At 42.8% G+C, this 26,251-nt stretch overlaps 4 protein-coding genes across 7 annotated transcripts in view; 3 read left to right on the top strand and 1 right to left on the bottom strand.

Annotated features, from left to right (window-relative positions):
- The first annotated feature begins 343 nt into the window (after nucleotides 1-343).
- Nucleotides 344-8,619, top strand: LOC133476597 (histone H3.v1-like). The gene is made up of 6 exons (XM_061770197.1): nucleotides 344-351; nucleotides 435-568; nucleotides 1,330-1,503; nucleotides 3,054-3,881; nucleotides 4,814-4,874; nucleotides 8,213-8,619. The coding sequence occupies exons 3-6, from the start codon at nucleotides 1,341-1,343 to the stop codon at nucleotides 8,277-8,279; spliced, it is 1,119 nt and encodes a 372-aa protein (XP_061626181.1). The 5' UTR covers nucleotides 344-351; nucleotides 435-568; nucleotides 1,330-1,340; the 3' UTR covers nucleotides 8,280-8,619.
- A 1,249-nt stretch (nucleotides 8,620-9,868) lies between these two features.
- LOC133476598 (mucin-2-like) lies at nucleotides 9,869-17,252 on the top strand. The gene is made up of 6 exons (XM_061770198.1): nucleotides 9,869-9,895; nucleotides 11,041-11,113; nucleotides 11,185-11,355; nucleotides 11,481-13,370; nucleotides 14,196-14,256; nucleotides 16,542-17,252. Exons 3-6 carry the CDS (start codon nucleotides 11,193-11,195, stop codon nucleotides 16,606-16,608), a joined length of 2,181 nt encoding a protein of 726 aa, XP_061626182.1. The 5' UTR covers nucleotides 9,869-9,895; nucleotides 11,041-11,113; nucleotides 11,185-11,192; the 3' UTR covers nucleotides 16,609-17,252.
- Nucleotides 17,253-17,316: 64 nt separating this feature from the next.
- On the bottom strand, nucleotides 17,317-25,361 carry LOC133476602 (small integral membrane protein 28-like). Of its 3 annotated transcripts, none has more exons than XM_061770204.1 (3): nucleotides 25,347-25,361; nucleotides 19,622-19,764; nucleotides 17,317-18,144 (listed from the first exon to the last, which is right to left on the bottom strand). In XM_061770204.1, the coding sequence occupies exons 2-3, from the start codon at nucleotides 19,718-19,720 to the stop codon at nucleotides 17,722-17,724; spliced, it is 522 nt and encodes a 173-aa protein (XP_061626188.1). In that variant the 5' UTR covers nucleotides 19,721-19,764; nucleotides 25,347-25,361; the 3' UTR covers nucleotides 17,317-17,721. The 3 variants fall into 3 exon arrangements, with proteins under 3 accessions (XP_061626188.1, XP_061626186.1, XP_061626187.1); XM_061770202.1 differs by lacking the exon at nucleotides 25,347-25,361 and adding an exon at nucleotides 20,847-21,343; XM_061770203.1 differs by lacking the exon at nucleotides 25,347-25,361 and having other exon boundaries at nucleotides 19,622-21,340.
- Nucleotides 24,204-26,251, top strand: part of ifngr1 (interferon gamma receptor 1) — an 11,738-nt gene continuing 9,690 nt past the window's right edge. Inside the window, exon 1 of one of the 2 annotated variants that reach the window (XM_061770200.1) lies at nucleotides 24,204-24,518. In XM_061770200.1, the coding sequence (XP_061626184.1) occupies nucleotides 24,449-24,518 (70 nt within the window). In that variant the 5' untranslated portion in view covers nucleotides 24,204-24,448. The remainder of the gene's footprint in view (nucleotides 24,519-26,251) is intronic. The other variant, XM_061770201.1, reaches the window with a different exon arrangement.

The following is a 26,251-nucleotide window of genomic DNA, read 5'->3' on the forward strand; positions in this document are numbered from 1 at the left end:
ACAATTTATCTGCATGTATTTCTCCCAGTATTGTAATGGATTACACTGACAAACAATTGACATAATCTCGTTACATGTACAACGTAGTTAGTTACTCCCCAACACTGTACTGTCCTGTACTGTACTGTAACTGTACTGTACGTGTGAAGGTGAGACTAGAAGTAGATCAACAGGATCAACAAGATCAACAAACATTGTCAAGACCATTGTTTTTTCATACTGCGGCTACCTGGAATGATGACACCCCGAGGACAAGCTTGAAAAACGGGTTTTAGTATTTTTGGCCGCTCCTGCTGGCACACTCATTGCAAATGTCCTGCCCCCTTTGACCCGCTGCTATGGGCACTGCCGGTAAAACATTATCTGCTTCTTTTTTTGGTTTGTTTGTTTTGTTTTTGTTTCGTTTTTTTGAGCCTGGCTTTTATTTCCTGAAGCTGTCCAGGAAACAGCAAGAATGTTGACGATAGGAGTGCAGAACAGGTTGGTCCAGAGCGGACAGACGCAATACATCATTATGCGCCCTCATTCCCAAGCGCAAGCATTCACAAAAGAAACTCGCGGTTGGCAGGTAAGTTCCTTTTTACTTTGCACCTCTACATTAGCTATATACTATCATATATTGATTGTTAAGATAGCATGATGCTTTTGCAATGTAAGTCAGGGGAATCGAAACTTTTTCCTTCGACTGCCACAAATAAAAAAAATGAAAGGATGAAAGGGCCACTTTGACATTCTTCAACTTTTGATTCATTAAATATGTTAAAACTAGCCGGTACGGTGGGGCGACCGGTTAGCACATCTGCCTCACAGTTCTGGGGACCGGGGTTCAAATCCACGCCTGTGTGGAGTTTGCATGTTCTCCCCGTGCCTGGGTGGGTTTTCTCCGGGCGCTCCGGTTTCCTCCCACACATCCCAATAACATGCACGGTAGGCTGGTTGAAGACTCGAAATTGCCCGTAGGTGTGAATGTGAGTGCGAATGCTTGGTTTTTCTCTATGTGCCCTACGATTGTCTGGCGACCGGTTCAGGGTGTACCCCGCCTCTCGCCCGAAGATAGCTGGGATAGCCTCCAGCACGCCCGCGACCCTAGTGAGGATAAGTGGTATGCAAAATGTATGGATAGACTATAATGTTGTGGGCAGTGTTAAGTTATTTTTAGTACTTTAGTACGCTGCAAAATATGGGCCAGACTTTTCGACACGCACTGATATATATAATTCATTCATGTTTGCTATCACCTGTACTCATCAATTTTGAAGACTGTCATTGGAAGTGTGATGTAATAATGTGCAAAAGGTTGACATACTAAGTGTATGTGTCTGCTGACAGAAGGCGGCGACATGAAGCTGACATCTTTGCTGCTGTTCCCATTGCTGCTGCTGCTGCTGGCGTTTCAGGCCAATGGCCGTACAGTGTCCAGATGTGAGCTGCGAGACAAGCTAAGGGAGAAAATCACGCTGTCAGAACGCACGCAAAACCTCACAGACATCGCCTTGACCTTGAGTGAGTAACACCAATATCACCTACAACGCAGGTAGCAAACCGGTGGCCCAGGGGCCAGATCTGGCCCGCCACATCATTTTATGTGACCCGCGCAAAGCAAATCCAAATCGCTAATTGTGTTCTGGTGTAATACTATTGAGATATTTGCAAGCATTTCTTTGTTACCAATCCCCCTTTGAAAATAAATGTAATAGTTGAAAAACATGTTTTTATAGGCTTCTGATTTCAAAACTGGTTATTCATCAATGCCCATATAAAAAAAAAAACACCCCTGCCTAAACGAAACGTTTCCTGTAGTTGAATATCAGATGTGCACAACGTTGAACCATTCCTCTTTGCAAAACTGTTGCAGTTGAGCAAGATTGCTAGGCTGTCTGGTGTGAGTGGCTCTCTTGAGGTCATGCCACAGCATTTCAATCAGGTTGAGGCCAGGAGTTTGACTGGGCCACTCCAACTCACGTATTTTGTTCTTCTGAAGCATTTCTGTTGTTGATTTGTTTCTGTGTTTTGACTCATTGTCCTATTGCAACACCCATCCTCTTTTGAGCTTCAACTGTTGGACAGAGCTATCCAGGCCCTGAGGTAGCGAAGCACGCCCATACCATGATGCTCCCTCCACAATGTTTCGCAGTTGAGATCAGGTTTTGATTTTGGTGCGCTGTGCCATTTTTCCACGACATATGGCATTGTTTATTCCTCTCAAACAATTCAACTTTGGTTTCATCTCTCCTTATAATATTTTAATAATAATAATAATAATAATCACCTGTGTGGCGTTTGCATGCTCTCCCCGTGCCTGCGTGGGTGTTCTCCGGGTACTCTGCTTTCCTCTCACACCCCAAAAACATGCATGGTCGGTTAATTGAAGACTCTAAATTGCCCGCAGGTGTGAATGTCAGTGCGAATGGTTGTTTGTTTATATGTGCCCTGCGATTGGCTGGCGACCAGTTCAGGGTGTGCCCCACCACTCGCCCAGAGTCAGCTGGGATAGTCTCCAGCACACCCGCGACCCTAGTGAGGATAAGCGGTATGGAAGATGAGTGGATGAATGAATAATAATAATAAAGCAAACCACTTATATAGCGCTTTTCGAGGCACTCAAAGACGCTTTAAAATTGCACACATTAGTCATTCAATACACAGTCACACTCTTGTGGTGGTTAGCTACTTGTGTAGCCACAACTGGGCAGTCTGACGGAAGCGTGGCTGCCATTCTGCACCAAGAGCCCCTCTGACCACCAGCAACCATCCAACCACATTCATTCATAGGCAATGTGGGTTGAGTGTCTTATCCCAGCTTTAAGCCACATCTCAAATCTTGGGTCATTGATTGGACTCCAGGTTGGTTCAAACTGTCTACACTGTCCGATTGGGTGGCAACAAGTTAACGGTTCACCAGTACACCGTCTCTCGCCCAAAGTCAGCTGGGATCGACTCCAGAATACCCGTGACCCAAGTGAGAATAATCAGTACACACAATGGATGGATGTGGAAGGACTTCATATTTAGATTTTTAAAGTAACTATGTACTTTATTTGCTCTTGCCGCAGTTGTGTGCCAGCTGGAAAAGATCTCCCAGCTGAAGACTAGCACGGTCCACATCTTAGGCCAACGTGACACCACCACCACTCCTCCTACCACCACTACCACCACCACCACAATCCCCACTATCAACACCACTTCCACAGCACCCACCAACCAAACCAACCTAAGCAACCAAACACTCAACTCTGATCCCACTGTACCACCTGCCTTAACCAACACCACCACAACCAACACCACCACTGCCTCCACGACACCGGCCAATCAAACCAACTTCAGCAACCAAACACTCAACTCTGATCCCGCCCTACCACCAGGCTTAACCAATGCGAGCTCAGACCTCAACCAAACCCTCAGTGGGGTCAATAACACAAGCAGCGACGGCGGCCAAGACCAGGACCAGGACCAGGACCAGGAAGAAGAACCTTTAGGTGAGGATGACGAAGAGGAAGAAGAACCGTTAGCTGAGGATGAAGAACAGGAAGAAGAACTGTTAGCTGAGGGTGAAGAACCGTTCAGCGAGGTGATTGGAGACACATACGATGAAGAGGGCGAATACCTTTACGTGGACCCGGAAAGCACTGTCGACTTCCACATGGAGGACTGGAGGAGGCTGATGGAGCTTCTGAACGAGGAAGAGAACGAGTTTGATGAAGAACAGCTGAGGATCGCTGATGACAAGCTTAGCGGCGACAATGGCGGCTTTGGCAGCGGCAGCGAGATGTTTCAGGTGAATTGGTCGCTAGGATACCATGGCATCTTCCAGCTCACGGACAGCTACTTCTGCCAGTCGTCTGCCCGATGGAGCCAGAACGTCTGCAACAGCACCTGCGGCGGTAAGTGCCTCATTGGTGGAAAATAAATACAATCATAACGGCTTAATACTGACTAATGAATGGCTAGACCGTTGAGTATGTTTTTGGTTGGAGGGATAGTTCCAGTTTGGTTAAATTAGAGGAATCAGAAACACGTAGGACAGCTCAAAAACCGGCACCCAAACGTAGACCCAACACATTGACTGACCAGAACTGCATGTACAGCCAACTCATCGAACCAGCACCACATGTAGAACAAAGTCAACAACCCAGAACTACATGATGAACAAATTACGTTACCTAAAACGCATAAATGCTACTCAGTGGCCCAGAAATACATGTAGCACAAACTCAAAGACTAAGAACCACATGCAGGGCCCACTCAGGGACCCAGAAGCAAATATAGAACCTGATCAATGTAACAGAATTCCATGTAGAAGCAACTCAACTCAGGGAGCAAAAAACAACACATATAAAACCAAATTGGGGACCTAGAACCAAAGGTAAAACCAACTCCACAACCTGGAACCAAACACACAGAACCAACTCGGTGTACCAGAATTGTATGTAAAACCAAATCAATAGCCAACAACCACACAAAAAAACAACACGAGGAGCTAGAACCATAGGCAGACCAAACTCATTGACCCAGAACAACATGTTAAACACTAAGACCATCTTCCTGGGATAAAAGAAAACAATGGTAGTCAGATAGCGCATAGTCCATGTTTAGTGAAAAGAGTGGTGCATGACTTTCACATGTATAACTATTCTACTGTGTACGCTGTTTTATTGCATGGTTGTTGTACATTCTTGAAGAAATTAGAATCATCTTTGAGCTTATTCAGGTCTCCTAGATTTTATTGAAGTCATTTAACTCAAACACTTCCCTAGTGTGCTCGCTCGCTACCTTTTCCCGTTAGTTTAACTCCTCCCCCTTCTTTCCGCCACAGCGTTCAGCGATGATGACATCACAGACGACTTGGATTGCTTCGTTGACAGTCTTTACTGGCTGTAAGTCGCGTCACACATCTTCAACGGACTAACTTTAACTTTGACACTAGACAAGTCATTCTCAACTGGTGGGTCGGGACCCAAAAAGTCCGCGGAGGGAGGTAATCACGTGTGCAAATTATATATATATATATATATATATAAATATACAATTCTATTTATTTTTTTAATTTATATATATATTTTAAGTGGAGAGGAGGAGCAACAACGTGTGACTTGAGTGTTGCAAGCTTAACGACTTTGTTTCTATATTAACGACATTTCCGACCCCTCAAGCAACTCGCTAAAATAAGTTGCTGTCTTAACATCATTTTGATAGCATAGAATAGCATGCCTTTTATTGTCACTATACAAAGATTTGCTTGATAAAGTATACTTAAGCAAAAAAAAACTGAAGGAGAAAAAGTATTTTCACTAGTGCCCCAAAAAAGGTAATCTATTAAATTTGGGTGCCATCAGCATTTTTTAGTTACGTGTTCATTTGTATATTATTGTTATTCAAGCGGTCCAGTTCATATGATTTGTGCACGGGTGGTTACGTCACAGTGGCTGGAGGAGCGACGCTTGCGATGCGGTGGATGGAAGATCGTGTCCGTACAGGATTATATTTGTTGGGCTGTGTGCTTTCATGACGAGCGAGTAGCAAGACGCAAGTACTCGGTGTTTTACGCAACGTTAAGAAGTGAACGTTTCCGTGTAGCAATCATTACGTTAGCAGCCTAATAATGAGAATAAATAATATTTATTTGTTTACATTTCTGCCTGCCCCCCTCATGTATGCATTCCTAGAACCGGCCCTCCAACAGCACCAACAACAATACTCACAGGCATATTTTCGCTCTGCGATGTGGAAACAACCAATATTTGTCATGAACGGAACAGAGGACCTGTCCTCTGTACCCAAAATGCACGACTCCAATACAAATGGACAGTTTCACAAAAGAGAGGTTTAATATACGAGCAGAGGTCGGTACAAAGGCAGGCAATCCGAAAAGGCAACAGTATCCAAAAAAACGTGAGGCAAAGAGGCAAGGTCAATAATCGGAACAGGGTCTCGTCTTACTAGGAGTCGGTGACGTGGAAACAAGGAATGCTGGAACGTGACAACAAGGTACAACGCACTGGCGACCAGAGAGAACGAGACACGAGGTTAAATACAAGGGGTAATTAGGGTAAACGAGGCACAGGTGGGGAAGATGCTCTCAGGAGCAGGTGTGTACGAGACAGAGGGAAAACAACAACCGGAACGCACACCCATGACAATATTAATGCATCCTAGTTGGCGACCTTTTCTGCCTCGTCTTCTTCCTGTCTTCCAGTAGAGCTCAGTGATGCCCAGAAGATTGTGGCACAATTTGGTACTGCACTGAGGCGTGCAACTCAAAATTTGGACTTATCTTAATACTGTAAAAATAAAAAAGTTAAAAAATAAATCACTGGATAATGTGCAATTTATCTAGGGGAATGAATGATGAACCACAATATAGAGGGGGTTTATTGTATTATTTGAACAGTCTAGGGATTGCTATGATATGCTGTGATGAATGAAGCCCTTCCGTGGGACAATTGAAGGATAGTAATACAAAAATTAAAAAGGGTTTGTCATAATTGCCCTTTTTTAATTAGACACTCACTGATGATACAAGAAAAAAAGCCAGTCTACATGTGATGTCTATTTTACACTCCTGGTGGAAGTGTTGCATCTCGCATTGAACGTTGCGCAACATGAGCGAGCGTGCTGAACTTTGAGACACCACAAAACCAACTTGATTCCAAACGCTTGCTCATTTGCATACATGGTAACAAAAGGGGCCATAATGGATGGTATAGTTACGCAAGAGCGATCGTGTGCCACACAACGGGCTCCATCCGAGGGAGATGCTAGGCTAAATGTTGTCTTTGCATGTGAAAAGCTTAAAAAAAAAAAAAAAAAAAAAAGCTGTTACGACACGTTTGGAATACAAACTAATAAAATACATAAGGTGGAGCATATTGGAAGTTCCCGACTACTTTCAGACAAATTGCACCATCATCGTCATCACAATTACCAAACACACTCCTTCAAGTGTGCAACCACTTGGTTGCACGGGAATTTACACTGGTTGGATTAGTACATCAAAAATGACATTTGTTTGATTACATACACTCGTAGATGGTTTTACCTGTGACACGGAAATGATTTAACATTCAAGATGATTCCTCATGTTTGATTACATACAAGATGGTTCAACATTTGTTAGCTCGAGAGGTGCAATTGATTCATTGATTCAGCAACTAATCGATTAACACCTGGGACATTAAAAGTTATCAAAAGCTTTTTTTTTTTTTTTTTTTTTTTTTTTACAACATACTATATGAGAGTGGTGGCTCTTCAACTGTAGCTTTTCTGATGTCGCCACAAAACAGGACATGGTTGCAGGTCATCAAAACCATATTTGCGCTACGTTGCACTTACGCCTACGAAAATTCCCGAAGCTTAATTACAACCCATAGTCCAAACCCAACAGGAAGTGACTTATTACATTTTCAATCTATGGCTGTGCATGGGTCACATACTTTTGCACTTGTCCTCCAGCAGGGGTGTCCAAACTACGGCCTGGGAGGCATTTGGGGGCCATCCTCCATTTTTGTGTGGTCCGCATTTACTCAGTGTCATTTATTTTCAACATCGTGCAGCCGTTGTGTGTGTGTGTGTGCGTACCAATAACTGACACATATTGCCGTAGAACGAGAAACTGTGAGTTTTAAATTCTCCTTCCCGTGGTCAAAGTTGCAAGTCTTCAAATCAATGGGTTCAAGTCCGTTCGAAGTCACGAGTCATTCCTGTTCTAGTGTAAGTCAAGTTGCAAGTATTGTCAAGTCGAGTCTAAAGTCATCAAATTCATGACTCAAGTCCACGCCATTGGCTGGCGACCAGTTCAGGGTGTACCCCGCCTCTCGCCCAAAGATAGCTGGGATAGGTTCCAGCACGCCCGCGACTGATTTTGCACTTGCTTGATTACATACGCGTTTTGTATGTGTTTGAAGATGATTTCATGTCTGTTAGATTACATACAAGAACATTTTGCGTTTGATTGTGTTCTAGATGATTTCATATTTTATTACATCCAAGGTGATTTAAAGGTAATTCCACATCTGTTACGTGCAAAACGAATTCACGTTTGATTGTGTTCTAGATCATTTCAACGTGATTTCATGCGCTTAAAGATGTTTTCCCACCCGTCAGACCGGAATGATCGAATGAATTCAGACGCTATTTGATTACACACGAGATGATAACATTGCACACCCGTTATTTGTTGTTGCTGCTAATCCGTTTGCTCTTTTCAACCTTCCAGGTACGTGCTGAGGACGGTGGGATATCAGTGCTACGAAACCACCGACTTCTTTGGACAGTGCAACTGAGCTGTCATGTACTACTCTGTTGCCTTCCATGGTAATTACAATGTACAGCCAATACAACTGTTTCCTTTCCAAAGATAATGTTTTTTTTTATTATTTTGAGTGACACTGTCGGATTCAACTAAAGTCAATTAACATTCCAATTATTGCTGGGAATCTCTCTGTGACAGCATAATTTATATCTTTGTATAAGCACAACACGTGTGTGTGTGTGTGTGTATTTTGATCCGCTTTTGATTGGATGACACGTGTGACATCATTAATGACAGTGTCATGACAAAGCAACTCTTGTAAACTTGTTGAATTCATCAGAACGAATCAATAAAGGCAGACAGGATCTCAACATCACTATTGTCAACATTCTTTGGGAAGTTTTAGGTTTCGTGTGACATTAGGAAATGAGGGGAAAAAAAAGATGTTAGCAAGAATGTAAAGAACACACCTTGCTGGAGAATGCTTTTGTTGTGCGCATCAAATTAAAACATTTTTCCTTTACCAGCCCTTAGCATCGGTGTGTTTAATATAATAAGATGATTGAATAAGCTGAGCAGGAAATGAATTAGAGTTTGTGATTGGATGTTGAAAACAACTCTGAGGAACTTGTTAGATCAGAGGTGTCAAACTAATTGTATTTCAGGGGCTGCAAACACCCTAATTTGATGTCAATAAAATCATAGCATGCGTCATGTAAATGGCAATAAGTTGGTGTTATTCCCTTTGTTTTACTGCGAAGCAATACAAGTACAAGAGGAAAAGCTTGACTGAGCTATCCTTGATAAGTAGGCAAGGAAGTCGATAACCGATATTTGGAGTTGATATTCATTTGCTATGAAAGGGAAAATATTGGCATCCAAATTTTGAAAACATGCAAACTCCAAGACTTTGTTTAAATGCCTTTAAGCATGTGTTTATTAAACAGCTTTTCAGATTTTCAACATCTTTGTTTCAAAATTCTCAGGGCAGGGAAATCCAAGAGTCAGCAGCAAGTCAACTGAAAATGTGAACGAATGAGTGAAGGAATAAACAAACAAACAAATAAATAAATAAAGTTTACCCAGTATTAAATTGATCTCTTATCTGCTGTTGGATTTTTTTTATTTTATTTTTTTTAAAAGACGCAGAGGGCAATGTGAATCAAAATGCTCAATATAGGCACCGATAATCGGCCCGGCTGAGAACCGGCTTATCCCTAGTACATAACGTGAAGAACAACCTCAGATCGTTTAAGAACAAGGTGCAATTTGCTCCAGTTTGCCGTACGACACTATTTTTTAACTTTCAAATGCTCCTGGTGGGCCGGCATCAGCCCACAGGCTGGTATGTCCGAGACCTGCTCCTCAGACGGCATTTTGACCGCAGACCAGACCAAGCGCGGCAATTTTGTTGGTGTTCATCAAGTGTTGCCTGCCAGGCTCATTAGTTTGTTCCAAGCACTCAGCGTCACCGCAGGCACGCACTTTTGACCGTCATCCAAGTTAATGGGGGGGAAATGACGAATAAGGATGTGCAACGTGAAAAAATACAAACAGGTTTGTCCACACTCACTATACTAACCCATATACATAGAAAGTCAAGTGACACAAACAAGCCTGCTCAGACACAAGCAACACTCAGACGTGGTGAGAACATATCTGCTTTATTTGCATTTCTATGATCACCCTGCTAATTAGCTGTACGTTTGTGTCTTATGTTGTGTTGTTCTATCAATACAACCCTCTTATATTTATCCGTGTGTCAGAGTCACACACATACAGTACAGTGCAATACTATCGTAGTATATTCACACACACACAATGGCAAGTTATGTCATATAGTCATACACGCATACAATATTTCGGCGTAACGTTGCTTAATTACCCTGCTATTTATCTATATTCATGCGTTGTACACGCTATATGGCCACGTTATTTAATCACAACATGGTGCTTAGTCATCCACTTGCATTTATACATAACTATCACATTTATACACATTCACTTCGGCATGTCATATGCTCATAATGCAATACGCTATGTTCAATTTTAATCATGTTTAATCATGCCATGTTGTTCAATTGTATAATATTTATCTACATGCGTGTGTGTGGCATTAATTAATACACACGCAATACATAATGCTCATGTTGTCTAATCGTGTCATGTTATTTATCATCCTACTAGTTATCTAATATATGCCCGTGTTTGGCATATACTTGTACACGTACAATACTCCATGCTAATGTCGCTATCATATTTAGCTATGTGCGTATGCCGTATATTCACCCACACAATAACCCATACTCATCGTCTTTAAATCATCGTCATGTATCATTATCTACTGTATATGCATGTGCGTGGCATGTATTCCAACATAACAAAATACTCTATGCTGCTGTTTAATTGCGTCTTGTTTTTTTTAATCGTCCTGCTTTTCAGATACTGTACTCCTCCCACGACATGCTTAACGAACTGCTTGGCAATTTAGCCCTCGGCAGACGCAATCCTCCTTGCACTCCATTAATCTCTTTGCATGCACAAATAGGTTGGTGCCAGTTTTTGCTTTGGCAAAACGAAACGACATCAAACTTTTAGAGCAGTCATTGAACCTAACCCACATGTTTCTGTCAACCTCAATGACAATTGGTCAAACTAGCATACAGTACGTGTTTTGGCAATTCAGAGTCTTCGGTGTGTCTAACATGTCTCTTATCAGGTCCTGACTCCGTGTGGTTTATCTGGACAAAAAAAAAACAGGACAAACACTCACCAGCCATTTTCTTGCCCAGGCTGGGCAGGAGGTTTACGCTCTCTCCCATATCCTCAAGTTCTTCAATTTACTGGATGATCTTCAACTGATTGGTTGGTTTGTTTTATTCCATCATTTTTCAGAGGTCTCAAGTTCTGAGAGATTTATTTTGTCCTCACAAAAGCCCTTGAGATGAGGTTGGAGTGGACTATGCCGCTGCTGGTCTTGTCGGTTCTGGTACTAAGTTTGTCCCAGGGCCGCATGATCTCCAGATGTGAACTGAAGGGAAGACTTGAAGAGGCCATCCAGCTGCCTGAAGGCATTGAAAAGTTCAGAGAGTTCATCATGTCAGTAGGTGAGAAGATTGGTGAATGCTGTCCAAGGCTTTTGAAAGATTATCTTTACACATTCAACACAGACGACTGAACTTTAGGGTTCTGGACACAAGCCTATGAATAATGTTGCCTTCATGCTTTGCAGTAATATGTGAAATAGAGAAGATATCAAGTCTGAACTCCAACATGGTCAGGACTACCTCTATTATGCCGGTCATCCTTGAACAGACAACCAAAGCCACAAGACCCCCTGCACCTTTACCAACAACCAACACCACAAGACCCCCTGGACTTCCAGCAACAACCAACACCACAAGACCCGCTGAACCTCTTGCAACAACCAACACCACAACACCACTTGAAGCTCCAACAACAACCAACACCACAAGATCCCCTGAGGCTCCAACAACAACCAACACCACAAGACCCCCCGAACCTCTTGCAACAACCAACACCACAAGATTCCCTGAGGCTCCAACAACAACCAACACCACAAGACTCCCTGAAACTCTTGCAACAACTAACACCACAAGACCCCCTGAACCTCTTGCAACAACCAACACCACAACACCACTTGAAGCTCCAACAACAACCAACACCACAAGATCCCCTGAGGCTCCAACAACAACCAACACCACAAGACCCCCCGAACCTCTTGCAACAACCAACACCACAAGATTCCCTGAGGCTCCAACAACAACCAACACCACAAGACCCCCCAAACCTCTTGCAACAACCAACACCACAAGATTCCCTGAGGCTCCAACAACAACCAACACCACAAGACTCCCTGAAACTCTTGCAACAACTAACACCACAAGACCCCCTGAACCTCTTGCAACAACCAACACCACAAGACTCCCTGAGGCTCCAACAACAACCAACACTACAATATCCCCTGAGGCTCCGTCAACAACCAATACCACAAGACCCCCAGAAGCTCCAACAAACAACTCCACAAGACCCCCTGAAACTAGTGCAACAAACATCAGCACAATATCCCCTGAGCCTCCAACAACAACCAACACCACAAGACCCACTGAACCGACAACCACCAACACCACAAGACCACCTGAATCTGCAACAACCACCAACTCCACAAGACCCCCTGAGCCTCCAACAACAACCAACACCACAAGACCCACTGAACCAACAACCACCAGCACCACAAGACCCATTGAACCGGCAACCACCAGCACCATAAGACCACCTGAATCTGCAACATCAACCAATTCCACAAGACCCCCTGAAGCTCCAACAACCAACTCCACAAGACCCCCTGAAACTAGCGCAACAAACATCAACACAGGATCCACTGAGTCTCCAACAACAACCAACACCACAAGACCCACTGAACCAACAACCACCAACACCACAAGACCCATTGAACAAGCAACCACCAGCACCACAAGACCCATTGAACCGGCAACCACCAGCACCACAAGACCACCTGAATCTGCAACAACCACCAATCCCACAAGACCCCCTGAGGCTCCAACAACAACCAACACCACAAGACCCCCTGAAACTAGTGCAACAACCATCACCACAAGATCCACTGAGCCTCCAACAACAACCAACACCACAAGACCCACTGAACCAACAACCACCAACACCACAAGACCCATTGAAGAAGCAACCACCAGCACCACAAGACCCACTGAACTGACAACCACCAACATCACAAGACCCCCTGAGCCTCTCATAACCATTGCCACAAGACCAACTGAACCAACAAACACCCCCACGGCAGTCAGTCCTGAGTCCTTAAACATCTCTATACAATTTCCCGATGTCAACGTGGTCCAGATAGCGCAGCAGGCTGAGATGGAGGCGCTGAGGAAGCATGTGGATGGCTTGTGGAGGACGGAAGAGGCGGCGAGAGAAGGCAGTCGGCGGCGGCGGCGGCGGCAGGCCACAGTGGAAAACCCGCCGTCTTTCCGCACTTATTACGGAATTTTCCAGCTGTCAGACTCAGATTTCTGTTTTTCAACTAATCCTTGGACGGACAACTTCTGCATTACATCCTGCACTGGTGAGTTATCAAGTCTACTTTACATGGACATATGATATACAGTGACTCCTCACATATTTGCAGTTCGGCATCCGCACATTTTTTTATGGAACCTATCCCCCGTTATTCACCGAAAACTCACAAATGAACTGTTTTTACGCTAGGGCCAAAGCTATAAACATATTACTTTGCTGCCATCTCACTCAGTGATACATACAGTAGGTACTATCATTTTCAAAATACATTAGTGTCGCAACTCTACGCCAGAGGCAGGTTAGACTGGCATTGTTAATTTCATAGGCGAGAGCAGCCTGGCGACTCTGAAAGTTGGTGGCCTGTGCCACTGTGGGAGTGTTTACAGACAGACGTCATTCGACTCCTCTCATTCCCTTTAAATGCGACGCATCTGACAGTCTCAACAGAGACTCTGTGCGGAAGAGGACAATGCGTAATTGTCACTGCTCCCTAGCCATGATGTGGCAACATGTGAGCGGAAAGTACAGGATGAGGTGGTGATAACTACTGGTGACTTAAATATTTCCGTGGAGCTCAATATTTGTCTGCCTGTGCCCCAATGAAATTCCCCAAAATCGCGTTACACCAAGGGGTTTCGCCTGCGCGAGCAGTTTGACGCGGTCTGAGCAGGCTTACGTTGAGATCGACACTCTGCCCAAAAAAATTGTCACTCCATCAGGCATATATCCAAGGACACACCCTCGCTCCACCTTGGTGCAGACTGATCCGCCAAATTGAAAAACACGCGCGGCACAAAAACCTGAATGCATATTATTAACTGCATATTATGTTTATATATATATTAAATGAACTCTCCTTTCCCCATTCAAGCGTTCAAAGATGATGACATCACGGATGATATACAATGCCTTGTGAACAGTCAGCACTGGATGTAAGTGACCATCATGTCACCTTTTGTCTTTATGTTTCTTCTATCTGTCTCATTTAACCTTTATCCTGTGACATACAGTAGTAGATCCTATTAATATGATGTACAGTATATAAGGACTAAAGTATTGGGGCTGGAGCATAAATAGTCGAGTTTCCGCACCAAATTTCAGGCAAGTGCTTCTGCTCGGATGAGCGGTGAAGCCTCTTCAGAGAACCAGAACAGTCCAGTCGTGATCGATTCAATACCCTGAGAATGAAAATGAACTGGATAAATGAGAACATTCACAGGACGCCACCAGGAAGTAACAAGTGACCAAACTGTTAACAGAGTCAAAGATCTACTTTTGGCTTCACGCACAAACATAGCTCAGCGGTAGGACAACAGATTCGATGACAACGCTAATGAGCACATTTAAGCAGAGGTGGGTTGAACAGGAAAAAAAAAACATTGTACACAAGTTAAAGTACTTGTTCTTTAAAATAATATGATTCACGTAAAAGTAAGAAGTAGTCCTCTCAATAATTACTTGAGTAAGAGTTAGTACTGTAGTATTCAGTGGTTGAAACACTCAGCCGAGTAACTGGTGAGTAATTTCAGAATCATTTTTTAAACAGCATGAAAGTTAAATAGGTACAGTATAAGACACAAATAAAATAGGAATGTGCGAATCCAATATCACTTTAAATAAAACCATGGTCAATTTAAAAAGCAAAGCAAAGCAAATGTATTTATATAGCGCACTTCATACACAAGGTAACTCAATGTGCTTTGCATGGTTAACAGCATTTAAAAATAAAGGGGGAAAAACTGCTTATAAACATTCAAAACAAGGAGAAAAGAATACAATTAAAACAGCGTACAGTGCAAGAAATATCATTTAAAAGAGGAAATGTTCTAAAAAGCATTTTTGAAGAGTTTTCAACCTGGACTTAAAAGCATCGACACTTGGGGCTGACGCCACTTCTGTTGGCAACCTATTCCATTTGTGTGCAGCATAATAGCTAAATGCTGCTTCACCATGTTTGCTTTGGACTCTGTGTTCCACTATTTGACCTGAGTCTGTCGATCTCAGAGCCCTACTGGGTTTAGATCCCATTAGCATTTCATTCATGTATTCAGGACCTAAACGGTTTAGTGATTTATAGACCAGTAACAGAGCTTTGAAATCTATTCTAAAGTTGACTGGAAGCCAGTGTAAAGACTTTAGAATTGGAGTCATATGCTGTGACCTCTTTGTTCTGGTCAGAACTGAGCTGCAGAATTCTGAATGAGCTGCAGCTGTTTAATGCTCTTTTTGGGGAGTCCAGTCAGAAGACCATTACAATAGTCAAGTCTACTTGAGATAAAAGCATGGATGAGCGTCTCCTGGTCTGCTTGACACATGCAAGCATTCACTCTGGATATGTTCTTCAGATGGGAGAAGGCACTTTTAGTAATTGACTTGATATGATTTTGATAAGGTAACAAGAATGAAGGCAAATTCAGCCACAATAAATGGTCTTCAATGAACTTTCTTTTTTTACACACGTGAAGCAGCACAATAGGCTGATCAGGCAGAGTTTATGATATACAATAATTATATCAAGATAAAAATACTCGTCGTCAATGTAGCAGAGTAAAAGTAGTGTTTATTCAGAAAAAAAAATCCATCCACCCATCCATCCATCATCGGGCAGGAGGCGGGGTACGCCCTCAACTGGTTGCCAGCCAATCGCAGGGCACATACAAACAAACAGCCATTCGCACTCACATTCACACCTACGGGCAATTTAGAGTTGTCAATTAACCGACCATGCATGTTTTTGGGATGTGGGAGGAAAAACCGGAGCGCCCGGAGAAAACCCACGCAGGCACGGGGAGAACATGCAAACTCCACACATTGTTTGTGTGTCTGTGTAATATGATGAGGCGATTAAAGGTTTATATGGTTTCGCAATCATAACGGACCTCAGAGGGAAACCATAAGCACAATGAAGTCCATGACAAAATGAGCTTAGAGTACCAGCCCAATCAGATCAACACTAGTATTGATTGCTCGTATTGATTGTATTGCTAGTATTCTTACACATTTTAGTTACTGTTGTTAACCGTTTATTTCATACGGAACCGCTAAGGCGATCCCTAGTAAAATAGGGAACGCAAATTATTTTGCGAGGGACGTCATCTTAGGACTTACGTACTGATCCAGCCTCTGATTGGTTGATTGATTGAAGAGCTGCATCCCCATACCTTTGTGCATAGGGCATATTTGCCGTTGAACTATTTTCTTCTTGTCCAACCAACAGGAGTATATTCCGGACGGCCAGCACGGAGTGTTACCGGACCACCAACTTCTTCAAATATTGCAAATGAACGTAACACAGCACCAAATGGCAGATTTTTAAATTGTTATGATTTAAAAGAATTACTGAGGTTTACTGTATTTGTTTTCTTGTTCGTTTGAATTTTTCCCCCCCCCCCATCTTTCTTCATTAAATATGCACATCAGATTCCTACAAATTAAATGGTTTTCATTCTCTTGATTTGCTGGTGATGTTGCCAGGATGGGAAAAGTGTGGCCTGTGTTCCGCATTGTGGGCCACTGCATTTTTTAATCAGGTCCTGGATACAAAACAAAAAAGATATTTAATGTTCAAACTGATGAACCTTATTGGGTTTTTCTTTTTTGCAAATATTCTCTTGTTTTGAATTTGTCTGCGGCACGTGCCAAGAAAGCTGGGAGACACGCAACGACACGCAGAAACACAGCCGGCTTCACTGGACCCAAGCTGATCTGAGATGGACTGATGCAAAGTGGAAAAACGTGCTGTGATCTGACGAGTCCGCAATTCAAACTGTTTTGGGAAATCTCGGACGTTGTGACCACCGGGGCCAAAGGAGAAAAGGACCACGTGTGCATATAATATGTATCTATTCATTTTATTAAGTTGATTGATTGGTTGGTTGATTACAATTGAAGTAATTGTAAAAAATGAAAAAGATTTATTTTTGTTTCACCTGAAGTATTTTACTCCTATTTAATCTAGAACTGCCACAAATCGATGACCACTTTGCCACTTTTTCAACTTTCTTTATTGACCGTTGGGCAGCAGGGGGCAGTAGAACATCACAAACAAGCTGACATCGCAGGAAGTAAGAAGAAGTAGAAGCTCATGATCCAGTCATTACTGGTCACTGGTCCGGTCCAGTTGAACATTTGGAGGCACAAATCCTGATGAGTGTGTAGGCGCTAGGCAGGTGTCTGCTATGTTAATATTGTGATGTCATGGCATGACATCATAGCATATAGCTCAATTCATTTCAATGGGGAAAATGCATTGGAGTAAATTGAGTTACGAGCTTGGTCACGGAACAAATTAAACTCGTAAGTCAAGGTACCACTGTATTTACAAGTGTTCTGTGGATTATTGCGAGGAACTGACTTCAAAACAAAAGCCGAGATGTGGAATGATCAGGAGAGTCTTGTCACACGTAGCGACCACTGGACCTGACCTCCGGGCACAGCTTGGCCTCCAGATCCTCAATCTTGATGGACTCGGCGTCCTTGGAGCTGCCGAGGCTGGCGGCCCTGCTGATCTTGGTGAGGGTCTCCTCGTAGGGGGGCGGCAGGTAGACCATGACGAAGACCCCGTCTGAGCCCGTCGAGCTGGTGCTGGCGTGGCGTTCTGCATTGCGGGTCAGCGATGACAGCAATTCGGCGCCGCTCTCGGCGTCCTGCAGGTCCAGCGCAATCACGTTGGTCAGGCCCAGCTTGGAGGCCGAGGCGGAGCAGCGGCGGGAGACCAAGACCGCCACCAGGACAAGCAGCAGGACCGACACCGCTGGGAGGACCACGTACACCAGCAGCTCAAACTTCCTGTCCTCTCCCAGGTCATTCCAGTTGAAGCCCTGCATGCATGAGAGTATTGTTACCAGTTATCGGTATCGGACCGACACCGGCCTTATTTCAAGGTATCGGGTACTTCTGAAGCCTTCTGATACCAGCCACCGATACTTAAGGCTACAAAATCTGATATGGAGTAAGTCCTCCTCATCAGTAGTTGGCGTTACACTGCGGCAGTTTGACACATCGGTGAATCGTTATGTACGTCGGAAAGCAAGGTCTTTGTGAACAATTATACGTCATTGTGTTAATTGAAATTTTATGTTTCTAGTGGTATTGGTACTCGGTATCGGTATCAGTGAGTACTCAAGAATGAATCCTCATATTGGTATTGGTCTAAAAAAAAAAAAAAAGTGGTATCGAACATCACGTTTTGACAATAATGTATACAGGCAAGTCAGAATTTAGAGTTGGGCGCCTTTAGTGTAGTACCACATTGTGCCACAACATACCAGGCAGCATTGAGCTCTGCTGGAAGGCATGCAGCGTAATGAAGAGCAAGAAGATGAGGCAGAAAAGGTCCCCAACAAAAAGTCCCCAAAGTAATATTTGTTGCTCCCATGTCGCCGTTGAGCATTGTTGTATGCTATATTTGTATGTGTTGCTGCTCCGTGTTCGCTAAAGTAGCAGTTGTCTGAAGGTTTGGAATTAGCGAAACATCTATGTTAATTTATGTTAGCCCGTCTATGGCATTTTGCATTATATGCTAGCATTAAGCGAGCAGACCTTTGTTATACGTTCAACATTTTCTACTTAAAAATTAGGCAATCTTTTGTAACATTCAACATTTTTGTAATTCATAATTTTAAAAAATGTGATATAGGTTTCAACATTAAAAAAAAAAATATTAATAAATAAAGAACGTGATTCAACATTAAAAAATGTGTTATTCAATTCAAAAACTGTACATCTTGTAAGTTGTAAAATTCAACTGGAAAAAAAAACTTTGTTCCACCAAAGAATTTGGCAATATCGTTGAGCATTCCACTTTTGTTTGACATTTATAATTGAAAAAAATGTTGATATCATTAGCTTTCAACATTTAAAAACAGGTTTTTAATTTGAAAAAATTGTGATTGAACAACTGAAAAACAGTGTCATAGCTTGTAAATTGTGACATTCAATTTGTTGTCTATTTGTCTATATTTTGTTGCTAAGTAGCTATCATTTGTTTAAATATTGTTTTCAATAAAAAGGGTGTGAGTCAACATTAAAAATACAATTGAAAAACAGTGTCATTCTAAGTCCAACTATATTAAAAACGATTCTTTCTACAATTTTCAGCTTGTAAGTTTTCCAGTGAATAATGGAGGATAGGTTCCCCCCAAAAATGAAAATGAACAGTAATTAGGTGAATCTGCAAGTAGCAATCACAAATATCCGAGGGGACACTGTCATCAAATGTCTAGTACAAATACCTAAAAACTATCATTTACTTCCCACCACTGGAGAGAAGAAAAGGAATGTTCCGGTGGGCCTCACCTGTTGCTCGTGCGCGGAGGGCAGTGGCGTCGCCCAGTCGTAGGATCCGCGCCCCGCCGGGCCGAAGCGCCGCCAGCTGCTCTCCAGGAGGCTGCGCATGCTGCCCAGATGAAGATGTGATCGGGTCCCGCTCGCGGACGCAACTTTGAGAGGCAAACAGGGTCGGCGGCGGCGGCGGCGGGGTGGGAGGGTTAGTGTAATGGGTCTGGGAGGGGTGGGGACTCACGTGTGCACACATGCATGCGACCCAATATCAGGATTCAGGCCAGCCGAGAGATTTACTCCTGCCCCACATCGCTCTCTTTGCATGCGTGTATGCGTGTCTGTTCAATTCTTACTCGCTTTGTAGCACTCTCAAATTCACTCTCGTGTGCGCCTTCTTACACGCTTTCCTCGCTTTCGTGACAACTGCCTCACTCTCTCACTTCAGTCACGCTCAGTCTCACGCTCACGTTCATTCTGTCACTGGTGCTCGTGCTCACTTTGACATGATCACTCTCCCATACACTCGCCATCGCACAGTCACACCAATTCTCTCACTGTCATCCGATGCTCACCACACATCTCACTCTCTCACGTCCACCGCTTTCTGTCACTGTCTCACGTTCACTCTCTCACTCTCAAGCTGCATTCGACACTGTCAGATTCACTCTTCCTTGCTTTGACTCTGTGTACTGCTCCCTTCGACACACTTTCGAACACTCTCACTCGCAATATCACTGTCATAACAGGTGTCTCACTCTCACCTTCACTCTCTCACAATCATGCATTCTTTCAAACACTTTATCTTGATCACCTTCAATCACTCTGTCTTGGCCTCGCCTTCACTCTGTTACTCTCACGATCACTTTTACACACTCTCCGATACACTCTCGCCCGCTATCACACCACACTCTCATCTTCACTCTCTCACGCTCATGCAATATTAAATCCCCTCTAAGGAACTCTCACTCACAATCACACCGCCTGTCTCATTCTCACTCTTATGCTCGCTTGGACACCCTCTACGATAAATGATCAGAATCACTCTAACTTCACTCTCTGGATCTCATATTCATTTTTTGTCACTTTCTAATACACTAACAATCACACCAGCTGTCTCATTGGCCCCCTAACTCTCATGCAAAGAATTTTCATGCCACTTGTCACACTCTCACCTTCACCCTCTCACGCTCATGCACGCTTCAACACTCTCCAATTCACTCTCACTCGCAAGCACACTCACTTATATGCGGTTGGCTCTGCAGTGTCACACCAAAACAGCCCGTTGGCGTGCCACCATCCTCCATTAATCCTGGTTGAAATATTACATGACACAAACGCGCACACACACACACACACACACACACACACACACACATGACCTTGCTTTTGTAACACTCTCAAAATCAGCATTATACTTTACGGTTTTGTTGATAGAATCCATTTACAGAGCAAATGGTGGTGGCCCACTGAAATACACTTCTTGCAAAACGGTGAAGACGAAAGTGCATAACGTTAAAGAAATAAACAGGTTCATAGCAACCGTCGTGTGAGTTGCACAATTTACTGTACATTTGTTGCCCTTCAAACTCTCTTGATACAAGTGTATAAACGATCCTAACTACTCATTGCACTATTGCCTTTATACATTCATAATAACGGTAAAGACATGCAATTGTTCATTTTCTGTACCGCTTTAGCCTCACAAGGGTCACGGGCGTGCCGGGGCCTATCCCAGCTAACTTCAGGCGAGAGGCGGGGTACACCTTGAACTAGTTGCCAGCCAATCGCAGGGCACATACAAACAAACAACCATTCGCGCTCACATTCGCACCTAGGGGCAATTTAGAGTCCTCAGTCAACCTACCATGCATGTTTTTTGGTTGTGGGAGGAAAGCGGAGTGCCCGGAGAAAACCCACGCAGGCACGGGGAGAACATGCAAACTCCACACAGGCGGGGCCGGGATTTGAACCCTGGTCCTCAGAACTGTGAGGCGGATGTGCTAACCAGTCGTCCACCGTGCCGCCTGAAAATGACCCATATACAGTAAATGAAAGTGGTAGCGGGAGGTCAGTGTTTTAATGAAAAACTTTTCAAGATCTAAACACCAGACAATCGGATTCTTTAATTCTTTCTAAATCCTAAATCCTCCATGCAGACGCCTTCAGTCACACCCCACACACACAAACATGCACACACACTCAACACACAAATATGCATACACACACACGCACGCAAACACACACCAGAGGCGGAGCTATGGGCGGGCCTGGATGTGCACAGGCCCGACCAGATTGGCAGACTGCCCACACAGTGATATTCATGAAAATATAGATATTTTTTAATGTACATGTCATTTGATTTAAATGTTTCTTTGTGCTTTTTATTTTATTGAATATTAAGAATTGAGGCGGCACAATGGCCGATTGGTTAGCGCATCTGCCTCACAGTTCCGAGGACCGGGGTTGAAATCCGGCCTCGCCTGTGTTCTCCCCGTGCCTGCGTGGGTTTTCTCCGGGCCCTCCGCTTTCCTCCCACGTTGCAAAAACATGCATGGTAGGTTAATTAAAGTCTCTAAATTGTCCCTAGGTGTGAATGTGAGCGCGAATGGTTTTTTTGTTTATGTGTGCCCTGCGATTGGCTGGCAACCAGTTCAGGGTGTACCCCGCCTCTCGCCCGAAGATAGCTGGGATAGGCTCCAGCACTCCCGCGACCCGCGTGACGATCAGCAGTACAGAAAATGGATGGATTAGGAATTTAATATAGCCTACACAAAAATCAAAACTATCTTCATGTTTCACGTGATCGAGCCTCGCGACACTTGAGTTCATCAGCAATCAGACAGTGGGTCGTTATGCTAACGGAGATGTGGAGTTAAACAATAGCAAAACAATTGTCTATGAGCCCCTTTTTGAAAAAAAAAACGTCTAGAAAATTCAAGTACAGCCGCAGCATCTGCTGCGGTTGGTCACGAGACGTTTATTGACTTGGGAAATGGGGGCAACACGTCCTCGTCGCCATCCCAGGGGAGAGGTCACGCTAACTCTTATGCTAATGATTCAGCTCCGAGCCAGAGAGCGGCATTGGCGGCGTCTAATGACTGTACACCTTTTTGATTCATCATCAAAGGGGGGGTTGCAGAATTCGTCAACATCTGCGCGGACAGACGGACGCAAGGACGACGGACTGCAGCCCGCAGAGCGAATGTCGTGCTCGTGGGATTATATGTTTTGCGTGCCCGCCCGTGTAATTACTGCTCGCCGCTCACGTGGCGACCGCTCGCAGCTCTGCAGCGCGGGATCACGATTTGCGTGCAGGGGCCTGTCATGACACCACTGGTCATGCAGCTTAATCCTCAAACTGCCACACCCGCCAGGCCGCCAGTATGGCCGACGTCCGTCCCAGATGTTGACCGGAGGGCTGCGACAGCCGCCGTGCTCGTCTACCAGCAGCAGGGGGCGCTGTGCCACACACAAACTGTTTGCTTAGCTAATATACTGAGCAATTATGGTTTGTTAGTTGACAGTTAGTAGTTGACTGATTGGTTATTTGGTTGTTGAGTGCTTGTTGGTTAGTCAGGTTGGTCAAGTGATTGATTGGTTGGTCGGTTGATTATTTAGTCAGTTGATCGGTTTGTTGGTCAAATGATTGGTTAGTTAATTAATTGACTGTTCTGTTGTGATTTAGTCACTCTATTTTGTTGCTGAGTTGATGGTTTGAGCGTTTGGTTGGTTGGTCATTAGATTGAATGTTTGGTTGGTTTGGTAGCTTGGTCAATTGATCGATTGGTTTATTGGTGGGCTCGGCTAGTTTATTAATTGGTTGGTTGTTTGGTTGAATGAATGAATTGATTGATTGATTATTCAATTGATTGTACTATCTGTAATCCTCGAGGGTTTCTTTCAACAGCGAACCTGAAAAATGAGGAGGCCTCTAGGTGGCGCCCAAGACTGCAACTTCCGTCAACCTGGGATCATACCTTCACAATAAAAGTCACATTTTAAAGTAATTCTATTGCATATACACAATCACATTAATAAGAATTTACTTGCGTGTGTGTGTGTGTGTGTGTGTGTGTGTGTGTGGTTTTTTTTTAAAGGAATTGTGCTGTTTTTACATCATTTCGCTTTGGGTAATAAATACAGTTCAACTCAGTTATTTGAAACATTCACAATCATTAAAGAAATACATTCAAATAAAAACTCATTATTAACAATAAGTGTTTGTTGTCTAGTTGGTTGATTAGTTGATTAGTAAACAGATGTTATAATAAAACCTCCTTAATAACAATATTTTCTATTGCTCATATCAGAAGCTTGTGAATAAATTAGGGGTTCAATAGAAGACAAAAAGTCTTTGTTTTTATTCATTTATACTTTTAAATCATTGTTTGTTTATCACCCTTTTTGGTCTTAATTTATTTATACATTAAAACCATTTGTTTGTTTGGCATCTATGTAGAAGATATATTTGTGTAAGATTATGTATATGTTGCTGTTTCTTTGTCTTTGAATGTACTGTACAGCGTTTGTTGCTGTAATTTTATGGTCTTAGTTTCTGGTTTTAATTTGAAAGCGGATGTGACGTAATCCAGGTGATTTGCGGCTCGGGAAAGGTAAATTGCGATTGTTAGCAGGCGCTCGGTTAGCAAGTGTGAGGAAACCACCGGGAATGGATGCCGAAACGTCTGACTGGAGCCGACCACAAGTTGTTGGAATTGACTTTTTCATGTGGCGTTACGAGCTTTGATGTCGACTTGTAAAGTCTGGCTTGATTTTGTGATGAGGGCACGCGTGGCTTTGTCTTTGGCTTTGATATTTGATTTTGATTAACGTGTGACAGCAATGCTGGGGATTGCTGCGTTCATGGGCCTCCTGATGCTGCTGGAATTCGCGACGTCAGCCCAGCCTGCTGGTATGTTTATGTTCTCCACATTTGTCTCTTTTCTCTTCGAAGTTTAAAAGTTCTTTTTGGTGAAGTTTGTTGTTAGAATTTCGGTTTACGACGGAGTTCTCGACCCCTACGTCCCCCTTACGTACGTAGGTCGGAGCACATTAGTGAACAAAATCTAGATAATATAATATTTGCTGCGTTAGTTTAGCTTTTGTTTCCCGCTAACGTCGTGAAATGTATCAATTCATTTTGAAAATATTTTTTTGAATTAAATAACTGGTTAGGCGATTCATTGAAAATAATTAAATAAATAAATAAATCAGTAAATTGAACAATTAAAATACATGAATACTTGTTTAACGTATGTTAATACATTAAACAAGAATTTATTTTAAAAGTAAATAGTACATTAATTGGTTGCAAATAGCGTAACATATGAGTAAAATCAACCATTTTACATTTAATACCTACCTATTATGTAATTGGTAAACTTGTCATAATAAAATGTATTATAAATATAATGACTGGTTTTATTTTATTATTAAAGGAAGTTTCCTTTTTTTTTTTTTTTTTTTTTTTTAAACCTCACCAACAAATGTGGCCCGTGTTTATGTTACATCTCAAATGTGACCTTCTTGTCACAAAAGGTTTGCCCCAACCCTTCTAGCTCAATAAACTGATGCAGTATTTACGTTTCAATAAATGTAAATGTGTAGGAAATACCCTTGTAAACCATAAACATAAAACAATTGGAAACATTTTAAGAAAAAAAAGAGAATTCCTCATTTATACTCCTGTGGTTGTGCAGCAGGAATTGGTAATTAATTCGTTGAAAAAGATGAGCCTGACCTGAAATATTGTCTTGTCTTTCTGCCTTCCGTTGTCTACAGTTGTTTAACGAGCTACCAAACAAGCATGAGCAAATTTGCTAAGAGACTCGAATCCTAACTTTTACTGCGCTCAAAGTGCAAGACTGAATTGCAGCGCCTACACGACGGCCATGCCTTCATTGCCCCCGATAAGCTATGAATACAGTACAAAAGACAACAATAACATGCAAAAGAGTGCTTCTTAAACTGTTTATAACAAGTACCAACTAAAAAATACTCCTCAAGTGCCACTATCATGACCAACATTTGACATTCCTCAAAAACGAGATGTTTTATACCTTAAAGTAGATTTAATATTATTGTTAGCCACTGTAACGTACACACGGTTTGAATATTAAATGGAGTAATGTTGGAATATAAAATAACTGCATTTAAATGATGCTGATAAAATGTATTGAACACAAAAGTCATAAATTGTATCTAAATAAATGTTCAAAAACTAATTAAAGATTTAAATGCAAATGTAATGACCTTAAAAGTTAAATACAACTGAACTCTACTTGTGATTCTTCTACATACCACCTGTAGCACGCGTAGCACATTTAGATTATTATGACAACGGAACATTATTTGTTTTTCACATTATTGTCACGTTATTTTGTGAGATCACGTGTGATCACGCAAGACTTCGAGATTGACGGTGGAACAGAATCTTTGTGTGTGTGGTGTGTGTGGTCTGCTGTGTTGAGATTCTTGGATCGCATCACACACATGACGACCAAAACTGTTGAATGCCCAATTATTAAAAATAATCTTCGTTTGGGGTCTGTAGCAGATAAAAAAAGGTTTTGAGTGGAAAAAATCTTAGTTCGTTTGTTACATTGTTTAGTTGATCAACTGATTTTTTTGGCTGATTGATTGGTC

Source organism: Phyllopteryx taeniolatus, chromosome 4 (assembly GCF_024500385.1).
Source record: "Phyllopteryx taeniolatus isolate TA_2022b chromosome 4, UOR_Ptae_1.2, whole genome shotgun sequence".
NCBI lineage: Eukaryota > Metazoa > Chordata > Actinopteri > Syngnathiformes > Syngnathidae > Phyllopteryx > Phyllopteryx taeniolatus.

Coding starts and splice junctions, on each gene's coding strand:
- LOC133476597 (XM_061770197.1), top strand. CDS start 1,341: ATGAAGCTGACATCTTTGCTGCTGTTCCCATTGCTGCTGCTGCTGCTG. Junction 3,882..4,813: donor CTGCAACAGCACCTGCGGCG/GTAAGTGCCTCA, acceptor TTTCCGCCACAG/CGTTCAGCGATGATGACATC. Junction 4,875..8,212: donor GTTGACAGTCTTTACTGGCT/GTAAGTCGCGTC, acceptor TCAACCTTCCAG/GTACGTGCTGAGGACGGTGG.
- LOC133476598 (XM_061770198.1), top strand. CDS start 11,193: ATGAGGTTGGAGTGGACTATGCCGCTGCTGGTCTTGTCGGTTCTGGTA. Junction 11,356..11,480: donor AGAGTTCATCATGTCAGTAG/GTGAGAAGATTG, acceptor CATGCTTTGCAG/TAATATGTGAAATAGAGAAG. Junction 13,371..14,195: donor CTGCATTACATCCTGCACTG/GTGAGTTATCAA, acceptor TCCCCATTCAAG/CGTTCAAAGATGATGACATC.
- LOC133476602 (XM_061770202.1), bottom strand. CDS start 20,982: ATGTGTGTGTGTGTGTGTGTGTGTGTGTGTGTGTGTGCGCGTTTGTGT. Junction 19,765..20,846: donor GCAGAGCCAACCGCATATAA/GTGAGTGTGCTT, acceptor TGCCTCTCAAAG/TTGCGTCCGCGAGCGGGACC. Junction 18,145..19,621: donor CCTCCGCGCACGAGCAACAG/GTGAGGCCCACC, acceptor TCATGCATGCAG/GGCTTCAACTGGAATGACCT.